The sequence below is a fragment of the Urocitellus parryii genome, chromosome 10 (genome assembly GCF_045843805.1).
Source record: "Urocitellus parryii isolate mUroPar1 chromosome 10, mUroPar1.hap1, whole genome shotgun sequence".
Taxonomy (NCBI): Eukaryota; Metazoa; Chordata; class Mammalia; order Rodentia; family Sciuridae; genus Urocitellus; species Urocitellus parryii.
In genome coordinates this window covers 62,660,638-62,674,516 of record NC_135540.1, presented here as the reverse complement: position 1 = coordinate 62,674,516, position 13,879 = coordinate 62,660,638, and the positions used below count along the sequence as shown (strand labels likewise).

At 34.8% G+C, this 13,879-nt stretch overlaps 1 protein-coding gene across 1 annotated transcript; it reads left to right on the top strand.

Annotated features, from left to right (window-relative positions):
- Window positions 1-2,105: 2,105 nt before the first annotated feature.
- Window positions 2,106-3,691, top strand: LOC113183412 (translocating chain-associated membrane protein 1-like 1). Its single transcript, XM_026389711.2, has one exon. It carries the CDS (start codon window positions 2,274-2,276, stop codon window positions 3,390-3,392), a length of 1,119 nt encoding a protein of 372 aa, XP_026245496.1. The 5' UTR covers window positions 2,106-2,273; the 3' UTR covers window positions 3,393-3,691.
- Window positions 3,692-13,879: the final 10,188 nt, after the last annotated feature.

The following is a 13,879-nucleotide window of genomic DNA, read 5'->3' as shown; positions in this document are numbered from 1 at the left end:
TGGTAAAAATATCAATGATATTGGCACAGGTAGGGTGAGGAAGCCTATCAACTAGTAACAAAAACAAATATACACAAAGTCCAAATTCAGAACTTGTACAAGCATTTTTTATTTTTTATTATTATTTTTTTTTGGTGTGTGTGTGTGTGTGTGTGTGTGTGTGTGTGTGTGTGGGTGTGTGTTAACCAGGGATTGAACGAAGGGGCACTCCACAACTAAGCCACATTCACAACCCCATTTTTGTATTTTATCTAGAGACAAGTCCTTACTGAGTTGCTTAGCACCTCACTGTTGCTGAGGATGGCTTGGAACTCAACACCCTCCTGACTCAGTCTCCTGAGCCCCTGGAATTACAGGCATGTGCCACTGAGCCCCAATTGCACAAGTGTTTTTTTTTTTTTTTTATATTTAGTTTGTTTGCCACCAAATGATCAGTCATCATGTTTATGCTTATACAAAGACAGACTGACTCTACATTTAAGTTATCATTAGTCTGTAACAGGTAAATAGTTACTTTTTCCAGTAGAGTTCTTGATATTCCTACAAGACACTGCTCTTAGATTGCTTCCTACAGATTGCTTTCAATAAGTTTGTTTTTTTTTTTTTTTTTGGCTCAGTAGTAAAGTGCTCACCTCTGTTTATAATATTGCAGTAATTTAGTTAACCTTAAAGGTTTTTTAAATTTATACTGGAGATGTCAGAGCCAATAATTGAGGTTAAAACTTGGATAACTAAAGAAAAAACTGTGTAATGGACCCTTAAAAAAAGTGAAAATATCCAGTGAGAAATACTTCAAAAATAGGGAATACTTGCTATAGAAAAATATACTGGTATTTTCCTTAACTGAGGAATACTCCCCAGAGCAAATTTCATGTGCTCCTTTTTGGCTATTCTAGGGAATGCAGGCACACTATTTATTGATCAGACTATTCTGATCCATATCTTAAAAGTAATTACATAATCTGGGTAGTATCTTTTATCAGTTTACTGCTTACAGAAAGACAATGATAAAAGGCAATTGGGTAGACTAAATATAAACTGGCTTTATTTTTTTAGTCCCATAGCACCTTTTCTCCTGAAATGTGTATTCCAAACTTCAAATCTCAACTCATCATTAATAACTGTGATCTCTTGAGACACCAAAGAAACGCTAAATCACTCACCATTAAAAGAGAGATTTGAAGACACATGTGAAATTTGAATTGAGAAAGTTACCAGCATTTACAAAAGCAGCTTTTTTTTTTTTTGAAATGTGAATTTTAGCAAAACTAAATATACGAAAAAAACATACAGATGAAACAGGAGATTGGAGAAATTTGGTCTTGATGTTTGTAGCCAAAAGACCTTTCCATGAATTGGTAAATACTACCCTGCATCCAGCTGCCACCGGGTTTTTCAAAATCACTAACTTGGCCAAATTATTATTAATGCTAATAGAGCTATTTCTAACATGTTTTGCTGTTGATCTAATATTTCCAGATATGACTGATTTTAAAAGCACAGTAGTGAGAAGTCCATTTCTGGAGAGCCAGACTGGATTTAAATCTTGGCTGTTAATATGTGATGTTCAGCCTGTGAATGACTTAACTTCCCTGTGCTTTCAGTTTCCTGTCCTTCAGAAACAAAAACAAACAAACAAACAAAAAGTGGTGGTGGGGGGGGGGCAGATTCTATCAATATCTACTTTGCTGGCTTTCTAGGAAGGTTACATTTGTAAGTGAAAACCAAGTGCGTGGAATGACATCTGGTGAACAGCACGACGAGAGTTGGCAGAGAGGTGACGATGAGGAGGAGGAGGACTGGTGATAAAGACGGTGATGACGACGACAACGACACTGTGGTTATGATTTACAGTCTGATAAAACACAGCTAGAGCTCTATCCATCCGTGCTGTCGCATTTATAACGAGGATGTCCCTGAAGAAAAGCTCCGAGGTGCCTCTGGGCGGAGGCGCCGGATGGGAAGAGCTGCGATCCGCGAGGAAGATCCTCGCTCTCCGCCGGGGCCTGGCGCCGGGCAGGGGCGCGGCGCTCGATTTCCTTCCCTGCCTCTGCCGTACCCCTGGTGCGCATGCTCGGACCCGCTCGGGGCCCCACAGCCCGGGATTGATTTAGTTATTTATTTATTTTTTTCCGGGCCGTCGCTACGACCCTGGGCTGGTGGCTCCGGCATGGGGAGTGGAGCCCCCGGAGCTGCGGCAGCGGCGTAGTGAGGGAGCAGCCCGAGGGAGGCAGCTGCGGCTCGGCGGTGAGTATCCGGGAAGCGCCGCCGCCATGGGGCTCCGTAAGAAGGGCACCAAGAACCCCCCGGTGCTGAGCCAAGAATTCATCCTGCAGAATCATGCGGACCTCGTCTCCTGCGTGGGGATGTTCTTCGTGCTGGGGCTCATGTTCGAGGGAACGGCCGAAGTGTCGATCGTCTTCCTCACTCTTCAGCACAGCGTGGTGGTCCCTGCGGAAGAGCTGGCTGCGGGATCCCAGACGCTGTATCATTACGGGGTCAAGGATCTGGCCACGGTCTTCTTCTACATGCTGGTGGTGATCATCATCCACGCCACGATCCAGGAGTACGTCCTGGATAAAATCAGCAGGAGGATGCAGTTCACCAAAGCCAAGCAGAACAAGTTCAACGAATCTGGCCAGTTGAGTGTCTTCTACATTGTCTCCTGTATCTGGGGCACCGTCATCCTCCTGTCCGAAAACTGCCTGTCAGACCCCACTCTCCTCTGGAGGACTCATTCCCACACCATGATGACGTTTCAGATGAAGTTTTTCTACATCTCACAGTTGGCTTACTGGTTTCATGGTTTTCCGGAACTCTACTTCCAGAGAATCCGAAAACAAGACATCCCTAGTCAACTCATCTACATTGGCCTTCACCTCTTTCACATCACTGGAGCCTACCTCTTGTACTTGAACCACCTGGGACTACTTCTGTTGGTGCTGCATTATGTCGTTGAATTGATTTCCCACCTGTGCGACGTGTTCTATTTCAGTGATGAGAAGTACCAGAAGGGGGTTTCTCTGTGGACCATCGTGTTTGTCTTGGGACGACTCACGACTTTGGTTGTTTCATTGGTCACTGTGGGGCTACACTTGCTTGTATCCCATTCCCGGGATGGGGATACGGATTCCATCAGTGGAAACGTCAACGTGTTGGCCGCAGAAATCGCTGTTCTGTCGTCCAGTTGCACCATCCAAGCATATATAACCTGGACCTTACTGACCGTCTGGCTTCAGAGGTGGCTAGAGGATTCTAATCTTCAGGCCTCGAGTCTGAAGAAGAAAAAACCCATGATTAAAGGCCGGTCTTCTAGAAAAGGAACAGAAAATGGAGTGGAGACTGCACACAGAGTAGATGCCCCGCCAAAGAGGAAAGAGAAGACTTCATAATGATTTATCAGCTAATTGAGCAATATCTGCAAAGGAATCTGCTCTATCCTATGAGATCTCTCTCTCTGTGTGTGTGCTAGAGATTTTTTTCTGTTCTTCAAAATAGTTTGTGCTCTTTGATCATTGCTATTGTACTGTTTAATGTGTATTTTAAGTAATTTGAGGGGAGAATAAGTGGAAAACATTTTGGTTAAGACTAAGCTACGCAACATCAAAATAGTGAAAAAAAAAAAAAAACACCTTAAGGATAACTATGATATTTTGTTTTGATTTTTTTTTTGCCTAGAACATTTCCTAATGATTTGTGGGGTTGACTATAAAATTCCTCAATAAGTGATAACAATTTCTTGCTCCCATCAATCTTCTACGGTATTAACAAAGTGGATTGTTATAGCAAGGTCATATTTTTAATATTCTCTTTGGAAAGAATATGGAAAATTCTTTAAAGGATGGAAGTTAAATCAGTGTTCTCTAATTGTTATTTTTTTGTTGTTTAGAATTTGCAACTGAGAAAAAATTTGTGAGACCATCAAAATATTCATGTGTTTTATTTTATAGAGAGTGATTGTTAATGCTACATCCCCATTGAAGAATCCAAATACTAATAGATAAATATATGGAACTTATTGCCATATATATTGAATCAAAATATCTTTAATTAATACAAAGTATCACTTAAGAGGTAAAATCATTCCTGTCCATTTTTAACACTTGTAAATGGGAACTCATAAAATTAAAAATGACTGAAGAAAATACATAAGACTTAGTCATTTTTTAAATTTTTATTAATAATAATTTAATGAGGATTCATAAATTTCATTCACAAATTCAAAATTCATAAACCATTTTGAATAATAATGCTTGATTTAAATGAATAAAAAGAATGTCAACTAAATACATTTGGAAACCCTTTAATGCTTAAATTTTAAATAATTTGAAAATCAGGATAAATTAATGAAAGTTTTTTTTAAAATAATTTTATATGTTACTAGAGAGGCTGAGTCAGGAAGATCAAAATATTTGAGGATTTCTGCAAAAGGATCAGAAGTTTTAAGGACTTTAAGTTGACTTGGCTACTTAGCATGACCCTGTCACAAAAAAAAAAAAAAAAGAAAGAAAGAATTAAAGAAAGAAAAAAAAAAAAAAACTAAATGGGACTATAGCTCAGTTGTATAGCACCCAACTGGTTTCAATTCCCAATACTCCCAAAATAAGTAAGTAAAATTTAATAGTCTTTTAATTATAGCTTAATTCCATCTTTTATTGTGAAACATTTATATATGTTAAGGCATGTTTTGGAGACTATATATATCATATATTAACAGAAGCCAATTTAAATGATGGACTTTAGGGGGATAAATGTTTATACTGGCCTTCCTTTAATTCTCAATTTGGTTTCATGTCCATATTGTGAATCTTTACATTTCCAATTTCTTTTACTATGTTTCTCATCTCTGCTTTTGATAGCCCTCACTTAGACCTATTTAAGTAATTCAACTTTTTCAACCAATAGAGTTTGTAAAAATTAAACTTGATATACTAATATCACAGACCACAGATGGAAGAGCCATTCTTGGAGTATTTTCTATTCTATCTGCTTTCACAGGTAAGTAACAAAACAAATTTTCTTCTTTGTTAACTATAGAATTCATTGATCTACATTTTTTTTGTCCGTTGCCTAACACTATGTTCACAATTTATTATTAGCATATGCTCTAAAGTTTAAAGTGATGTAATTCATATTTGGACTAACTGTTGCACAATTTATAAATCAAAGATTTCCAGCTTCTCATGTAATAGAGAACTAGAGAATTCTTTCTCACATCCCTTACTATAAAGGAATTCTAGCATGTCACTTGCAGCCCCATTCCTGCTATTTGTTAGATACTTCACTTTCAAGTAAGTATAGCCCTGACTAAAACTGGCCAAAGACTTCAGGACATTTATTGTCTTACATGACTGAAAATGTCAAGAGTTTATTTTGACTTGGCAGTAAATATAATTAGAGTCTTTAGGTTTTCCTGGTTCAGTCCCTCTCAGATTAACTTTATGTATGGCAGAAAACAACTATAGTTATTCTAGGCTTTTTATCTGCAACATTCTGACAAAGAGGAAATAAGAAAACCAGATTTCTTAAATTCCAATTCCCAGAACAATGACTTAAGACTTAACTTTTAGTGATCCACTTGATAAAAGAGTTTATGCTTCATCAGTAGAAAAAGGCAAAATTTTGTTGTTGTTGTTTTAGATCTCAAGTAGCAATTATTCAGGAGGAAAAATAAATAAAGATATGCTAGGCACATCTCAGCTACTCCTGAGTTCATTAAATATGGTCAAAATATAAATATCTTTCAAATTATAAAATTCACATTACAAATGGCATTCAGCCCAATACAAGTAAAGTCTCTCTTTTAAAAAAAATATATCAAAAAATTCATAATAAATCTTTTTTTATAATTGGTTTATTGTTATAGTGAACCAAATGGAAACATACATTCCTATTATGATTTAAGACATTATTTAAACCAGCATTAGTTAACCTCTTGAAATCTCAAATAGCTGATTAATCACCAAAGACTGCAATAGTCATAAAGATATGCCTGATACTTAAAAGTTTTACACTTGATTTATTAACTTCAGTGACTTTCTCCTTACTTAAGGTTGCAGGCATAGATGTCCTAGGATGGATTCAAAGTATTATTTCTTTTCAAAACAAAATTCTACTAGCATTTAAATAAATGTGTATTTCATTTTCCTTACAAATACTATGGATGTGTCTCAGCCTACAATCTTGTAAAGGACAAACATTTTAGGTCTTGCTATTCCTTACTGATCAGTATAACCTGTTTCATTTCAGTAAGGAAGCTACTTTTGCAACATATTCCTTTGTTTATTTTTTATCAGTATTTATTTATCTGTAGAAGAACCATTTATAATCATTACAAGCTATTGTTGGAATAGACTCAAGAAGATTAGTTACCACAGTAATAGCCTTTTAATTTGGTAAAATCAATAGTAGTTTTAATATCTCATACAACTGAATTGATAATAATTTACATAGAGTAACAAAAGATTTCTTACTAAGGCTTTAAACAGGAAATGTCACAATGTAAATTTCTTAAAAGTTCTTGGGGGATGCTTGAGAATGTGGCATGTGGAGTGGGCAGGGACTTGGGTCCTTACATTGTGGCAGAGAACACCTTCCAGTTTGGGGAGCAGATTTTTTGTAACCTGGAGAGAAAGAAGTGACTTGCCTGGCTGGAGAGGATAGACAGTATTGGTGAGTAGGTGGAGGTAACAGATTCTTAGTAACATCTGACAAGATAACTGGAGATTTCATACTTTCACCTCCTGAACTTCTCTGGAAATAGAGGATATTTTTTCACACTACCATCTTTCAATCAAATCTACATCCTGTGAGAAACTACCCACACTTTATGGAATGGAGTAGTACTTGTCAGTGACCCTCAATTATGTAAAAAAATTATAAGTTCTTCATATAAAAAAACATACATTTTTTAAATCTTAAATTGGAATTTTCTTGTAATTATATAGTGAATAGGCTGCCTGCATTTAGCAATTTAAATCCCCATAAGGAAGTTCTTTTTAATCTCAGTACCATCTTTGGCACTTTTAAGATTCAATAAATGGAAAAATTCAACCATTAAGAATTCTGGCCTGGCAAGGAGAGCATGCCTGTAATGCCATCAATTGGGGAGGCTGAGACAGAAGGATCATGAATTCATAAACCAGCCTCAGCAAAAGCAAAACATTAGCAACTCTGAAGGACCCTGTCTCTAAAATGTAAAGTAGGGCTGGGGATGTGGCTCAGTGGCAGAGTGCACCTGAGTTCAATCTCTGGAAATCCACCTCCCCCCAAAAAATAAAGAAATCTCTTCCTGATTTATTACCTTTATTACATGCATTTTCTTCTCTTCTGGTGGTTGATATCATTTGTGTTTTGTGCTAAAGCATTATGCCAGCTAATCTTTTTCATTTTAAATCTCAGAAATGTATCAATGTATAAATTGACTACTGGAAGGGATATTTACATAGCTAGACATATTGTAGTAGAATGTGATAAATGGCTAAAGGTTCACTTGAATTTAAAAGTGAAAAGGGTTAAATTACCTTCACAGTGATGCTATGTATATCTTTTAGCTAGTTTAGAAGTGACTAATGTCACTGGTGAGGGATTTATCTACTCAATGATTCAGGCAAAATACCATTTTTTAAAAAAGACATGTCCCTAAATTAAAAAAAAAAAATTAAAGTGTTCAATTTGTTGGGCAGGTAGTACACAACTGCTAACAGTAGAAGTTTGGAAAGCTGAGGCAGAAGGATTGAAAGTTTAAAAGCAGCTTCAGCAACTTAATTAGGCCCCAAGCAACTTAGAAAAACCTTGTATTAAAAACAAAAAGGGCTGGAGATGTGGCTCACTATTTGAACACTCCTAGGTTCAATTTATTGTAGAAAAAAAAAAAAGTACTCAGTTTGAACACCAGATTAAATCATGTCAGTGTACAGAATCTCATGGTTCAGGAAATTTTAAGAGCATTTACTACTGCCCAACCAGAATTTCTCCTAAACTATCATACATTGAAAGAATTTTTATCCCAATATAAATTTAATATTTCACTCTCTCACAGCCTTTATTACTTACTTAACTACAAAAAAACCTGCTTCCTTACCTCAGCCTTCAAAACCAATAAATACCAAACTGACATGCTTATCAATGCAAATATTGAAATATAGTTTGTAATATTTAAGTCTTTTAAAGATATTTCCTATTATACTGATATATACCCAGCAGAGAAAGCTAATTATATGATTATAAATAATCATGACAGAAGAAGTCAGGGTCAATCCCCACTGTGGTCCCAGAGCCCTGTGAACTTAGGAAGAGACTTAAACATTCTAAGAAATAAATTATGAACCAGTAAAACAATACGGATATTTAACTTTCTGAAAAAAATGCCATGAGGCTTAATCATATATACATTTACAGTGTCACAGTTTATTGAGAACATGTGTGTATGATATTTTTTATGTATTTACATTTACTTCATATATATGCATAGTCTCATTTAACATAACATTAATATGTATTACATACATGAGTCTCTGTGTTTATATATGCATATATACTTGATCACATTTGTACAAACATTTATAGACTTTTTTTAAACTTATTTTTAGTGGAGCTTGATTTTAGGGAAGTTTATAACCACAGTGCAAATTAGGGGGCAGTACAAGGTGTTTCCACAGAACCCTTGAAGCCCCCCACAATTTCCTGGGCTTTTAACAGGAATGTTGAAATTAAAATGTATCGTGTGCATATCACATGATACACTTTTTGATCAATCAGTAAATCTACATTGATGCATCATTATCACCTGTTACATAGTCTACGGGTTTTGGCAAATATATAATGACATGTATCCATTAAAACAAATAATGGATACATATTATTATATCCATTATTATGTGTATCCATAACATACAGTTGTCTCACTGCCCTAAAAATCCATGTTCAATCTGTTTATCCATACTTACTCTGTAGATTTTTAAGCACTGTAAAACTGTATGGCATTATTTTTTTCTCCATGTCCAGGTAAAACACAATAAAAAATTCAAGTGTAGTGAGTCCATTTCCCAAAATTTTGACTTTCTGTAGACTAAATAAATAGTGTCTATTACAATATATGTGTTTATAATTTAAATGTGTAGAAATTCTCTTCTGAGTCAATCCATAGTAATTATATACTATATATTCCTCACATAAATTACAGAAAATACTGTTATCATAATAAAATAATATTGTAAATCCCAGGATTGAATAAGGCCATCTAAACAACAGGTGTGTACATGGAGGAGAAGAAAATCCAATGCTTACCTTTGGAAAATCCATATAGAAATCACATAAGAATAAAGCCAACAAGAGAAACTCAATAATGACTGATAGGGAAGGAGAAAGATGAAAAAACTAAAAGTATATGGCGTCACAGATGCAATCCTTAGTGATGTCTGATAAAGCATGTTAAAAACAAAGGTGAACAATATTGCAGCAGTCAAAACAAAGTATTAATAGAATTATGATATAAATTCTGTTCAATAGTATTGAAAGATAAAGTTCCTTAAGATTAAGAATACTAAAATTTCACTTTTGGCAACAGGTATGGAATTGGCATTTTGTGAGATCAGATTTAGTAAAATGTTCGGGATGAGAATCCTATTGAAATGGGTTGAGGGAAAAATACAATGTTAGGATATGTCATATTACAAATATGGTCTCTACTTATCTGCATAAAAGTGGAACAAAGAAATACAAGAAGTATGCATATTATCCCTTGTGCAATAAACAAAGAGGAGGTTGTAGTCAAGAGAGTTTTTGTTTTGTTTTGTTTTTACTGTAATTTTAGGATAGATGAGAGAAGGAAATATTTGTCTATTTACAGTCTGAGGTGACAGAGGAGATAAAAGAAAACTGCAGGGCAAGATTATGTTGCCTAAATCCACTCAAGAAATGTATACATAATATGAATTCCTAATTGGAGAAGAGCATTTTTTAATTATTTGAAATAAATCTTGTTGCACAATTTCCTTTAGCTTATGAAACATTTACATAAAACAGATTGTATTTATATGTGTGTGTGTTACATTTTTTACTGTTTTATTATGTTTTATTTTTAGTCAACATAATTACCATTAAAATCCAAGCAGAATTAATAATATAAAGGATTTGAAATAATGGTATTAGTTGCCCCTTTTTGCAGAGGATTATTTTTCCAGAAAAGCAAAGATAAAATCTATTCAAACAAGAAAGACATTATACTAAGAATTTGCAATAGTCTTCTATCTCTCTTTGGCTAACAAATTGACAAATATTTAACTGTGTGCATTGTTGGTAAGAAAGTCTTTCTGTGTCAATTAAAGACCCTACAAGTGCCCAGAGAGAGTAATTATCCTCAAAGAACAGCATACTCCTGTTAAAAACCTTTCAAAAATATGTGAATGTATAATCTATCCAACTAGGTAAAACCCATATTCCACACTTCTCTAGTACTTTAAATGTTTATTAGTTCTCTTAGATATTTTCTTATAAAATGTGTGTCCTACCATTCCTCTAACAGTAAACGTGTAATGTTGTAAGATATCAGAGTCAAGTTTTTTAACTCAGTTGTAGGATTACCTAAATTTAATTATTTTACACTGCTATTTGTGCAGTTAGGCCATTTACCCAGAGAAATTCTGGCAACTAATCACCTAAAAATCTGTAAACAAAACTGAAAACTATTTTAGCTCAAGCAGTTATACTCAGAACTCCTTCATAGCCTTTAATCACAAAATTACCTCTAGGAGTTTATATTTTATCATCACATTCTAAGTAGAAATTAAAATATACTATGGAGGAAACTAAGTGAAATTTAATACTGCCAATAAAAAAATCTATATTACAGCACAAAGCACACAACTCTATAAGAAAAAAAATGTCTTTGTTTGGCTCTTCATATCATTATAATACCTAGGGTAAATTTTACAATGTTATATCTAACCTGTAGAGAGTAAAGCCAAAAACTGTAACTAAATCTACCACTGTTAGAGAGGGAAACCAGATGCCTAATTATAAAGTTAAATTCTAGTAGATATTTGAAATGATATTTGAAAGTGATCTCTCTAGTTATAATACACAGATATATTGCTTTATTTTGCCTTTTGGTTTTAATTGTTTTCATCTTTTCCAACTTTCGAAAGCATTCCTATGATACAATCAATTTCAAAGACAACAGGTGTTCAGTAGTTTCTGAGAAAATAGCTCTGAGCTTTTCTTTTTAATTAACATTTCTATTTTTCCACTATCTTCATTTTTATTTATTCTAATCAGTTATACACGATAACATAATGTTCTTTGATTCATTGTACACAAATGGAATACAATTTTTCACTTCTCTGGTTGTACACAAAGTAGGGCCATACCATTTGTGCAATCATACATTTACCTAGGGTAATGATGTCCATAGAATTCCACCATCTTTCCTACCCTTATACCCCCTCCTTTCACCTCCCTTCCCTTTGCCCAATCCAAAGTTCCTGTACTCATCCCATAAACCCTCCTCCCCCAATGCCATTATGGATTAGCATCCACTTAACAGGGAAAACATTTCACCTTTGTTTTTTTTTGGGGGGGATTGGCATACTTTGCTTAGCGTGATATTCTCCACTTCCTTTCATTTACCTGCAAATGCCATAATCTTAATCTCTTTTAATGCTGAGTAATATTCCATTGTGTATATATACACCAGTTTCTTTATCCATTCATCTATAGAAGGGTATCTAGTTTGGTTCCACAGTTTGGCTATTGTGAATTGTGCTGCTATAAACATTGATGTGACTGTATCACTGTAGTATGCTGTTTTTTAAGTCCTTTGGGTATAGACTGAGAGTGGGATGGCTGGTTCCATTCCAAGTTTTTAAAGGAATCTCCAAACTATCTTTCAGATTGGTTGCACCATTTTGCAGTCCCACCCAGCAGGATTTGAGTATGCCTTCTCCCCCCCACATACTCGCCAACATTAATTGTTGCCTGTATTCTTGATAACTGCCATTCTGACAGGAGTGAGATGAAATCTTAGAGTAGTTTTGATTTGTATTTCTCTAATTACTAGAGATGTTGAACACTTTTTCATATATTTGTTGATCAATTGCATATCTTATTCTGAGAAGTGTCTATTAAGTTCCTTAGCCCATTTATTGGTTGGGTTGTTTGTTCTTTTTGAGTTCCTTATATATCCTGGAAATTAATGCTCTATCTGGTGTTCATTTTGCTTACAAAATGTAGGTTTTCTCTTCACGTCATTGATTGTATGTTTTGTTGAGAAGCTTTTTAGTTTGAATCCATCCCATTTATTTATTTTTTATTTTATTTCTTGTGCTTTAGGAGTCTTGTTAAGGAAATCAGGGCCTAATCCAACATGATGCATATTTGGGCCTAATTTTTCTTCTATTAGGCTTAAGGTCTCTGGTCTAATTCCTAGGTCCTAGATCCACTTTGAGTTGAGTTTTGTGCTTGGTGAGAGATAGGGATTGAATTTTATTTTGCTACCTGTGGATTTCCAGTTTTCCCAGCTCCATTTGTTGAACAGGCTATCTTTTTCTCCAGTGTATATTTATAGAGCTTTTGTCTAGTATCTTTAATGTGGGAACCAAGTAAATTAATGATAATAAAAAGAGAAAAAGGAAAAAACCTTGCTGGTGTTTTTAACCAATTTAATTGTTCACATTATCAATGCTAATCAATAGTAAAATTTTCAAAAGGATTGAGATTCATTCATGCTCCTTACAATGTTTGATTTTTTTACATTGAAAGACTGAGTTCTTAATATTAATGCCTATTAACAAAATGAAACATTTTGAATGATTTTCCCCATTTAAAAGTAGTTGAGAGTCATATCTCTATCATGAATAATAAAATAAAGAAAACAATACAAAATTTATAAACAGTTGGGTTTCAGAAGTACACAGTTTGATAAAATTCAATGCTCACCAGGAGAAGGGAGAAAGGGTTGTGAAAGATGATTTTTTTTAAAAAAAATGGTAAGTGAAGACCTTAAAACACCTTTGGGAAGACTTTTTTAGTTAATTAGTAAAGAGTTAATTAGGGTCCACAGGAAGAGAGTTGATATAGGTAAAATAGCATGCTCTTTCATGTACTTGTTCCAGCTTGGTGATAACAAGACTCCGTCCTAATAACCTCTTCAAGCCTAAAATTCTACTCTTTTATCCCTGTTAAACAGCATTGAAAAAAGTCTCATGTGTTACTTTGGAGCATGCATTAGCTTCTACAAGGAATTCAATAGCAGGGCTGGGGTGCAAGTAACATTTCCTGACTTCAGCAGAGCTGTGGTTAGTTACTCAGAATAAAGAAGATGATGTGCTTGATTGGACCTGAATATGTTTAACCTGGTAACTATATCATAAAAAAGACAATTAAATGTGATATATCAATCACAGGAAAAAATTATGAAGATTACCAAAATTTTAATTTACCAGAATGCATGCTAACTTTAATGTATGATTGTTTGAGAATTGTTGACATCATACTTGAGATGAAATGCATTTCTGTGACTCCATTTTTAACTTGGAAGTATTTTCATAGTGTTTATTTTCCATGAGTAACCAAGCCCTCTAATAATCCCCATGTGGGAGTCATTCTTTTAAATATGACATTATTAAAGAAATGTTTGATTCTAGTTCTGGAAGGTGGAGAAAAGAAACCATTCTGGGTTCAAGAAGGAACAGGTTCTGGCATGGAAATCAATAGCCAAGTGCCAACACTTTCTCCACTGGGGCAGTGTTACCAGGATGACCTCCAGCTCCTTCAGTAGTATTTCAAGCATGCAGTATTTCTGGCCAGCAATTGTGAAATTCTCAGAGGCTGATTTTCTTCCTGAGGGAAATATTGCTTATTCATATTTGCTTACAAGGTT

What these genes read in the sequence shown, in the direction of transcription:
- LOC113183412 (XM_026389711.2), top strand. Translation starts at nt 2,274, where the DNA reads ATGGGGCTCCGTAAGAAGGGCACCAAGAACCCCCCGGTGCTGAGCCAA.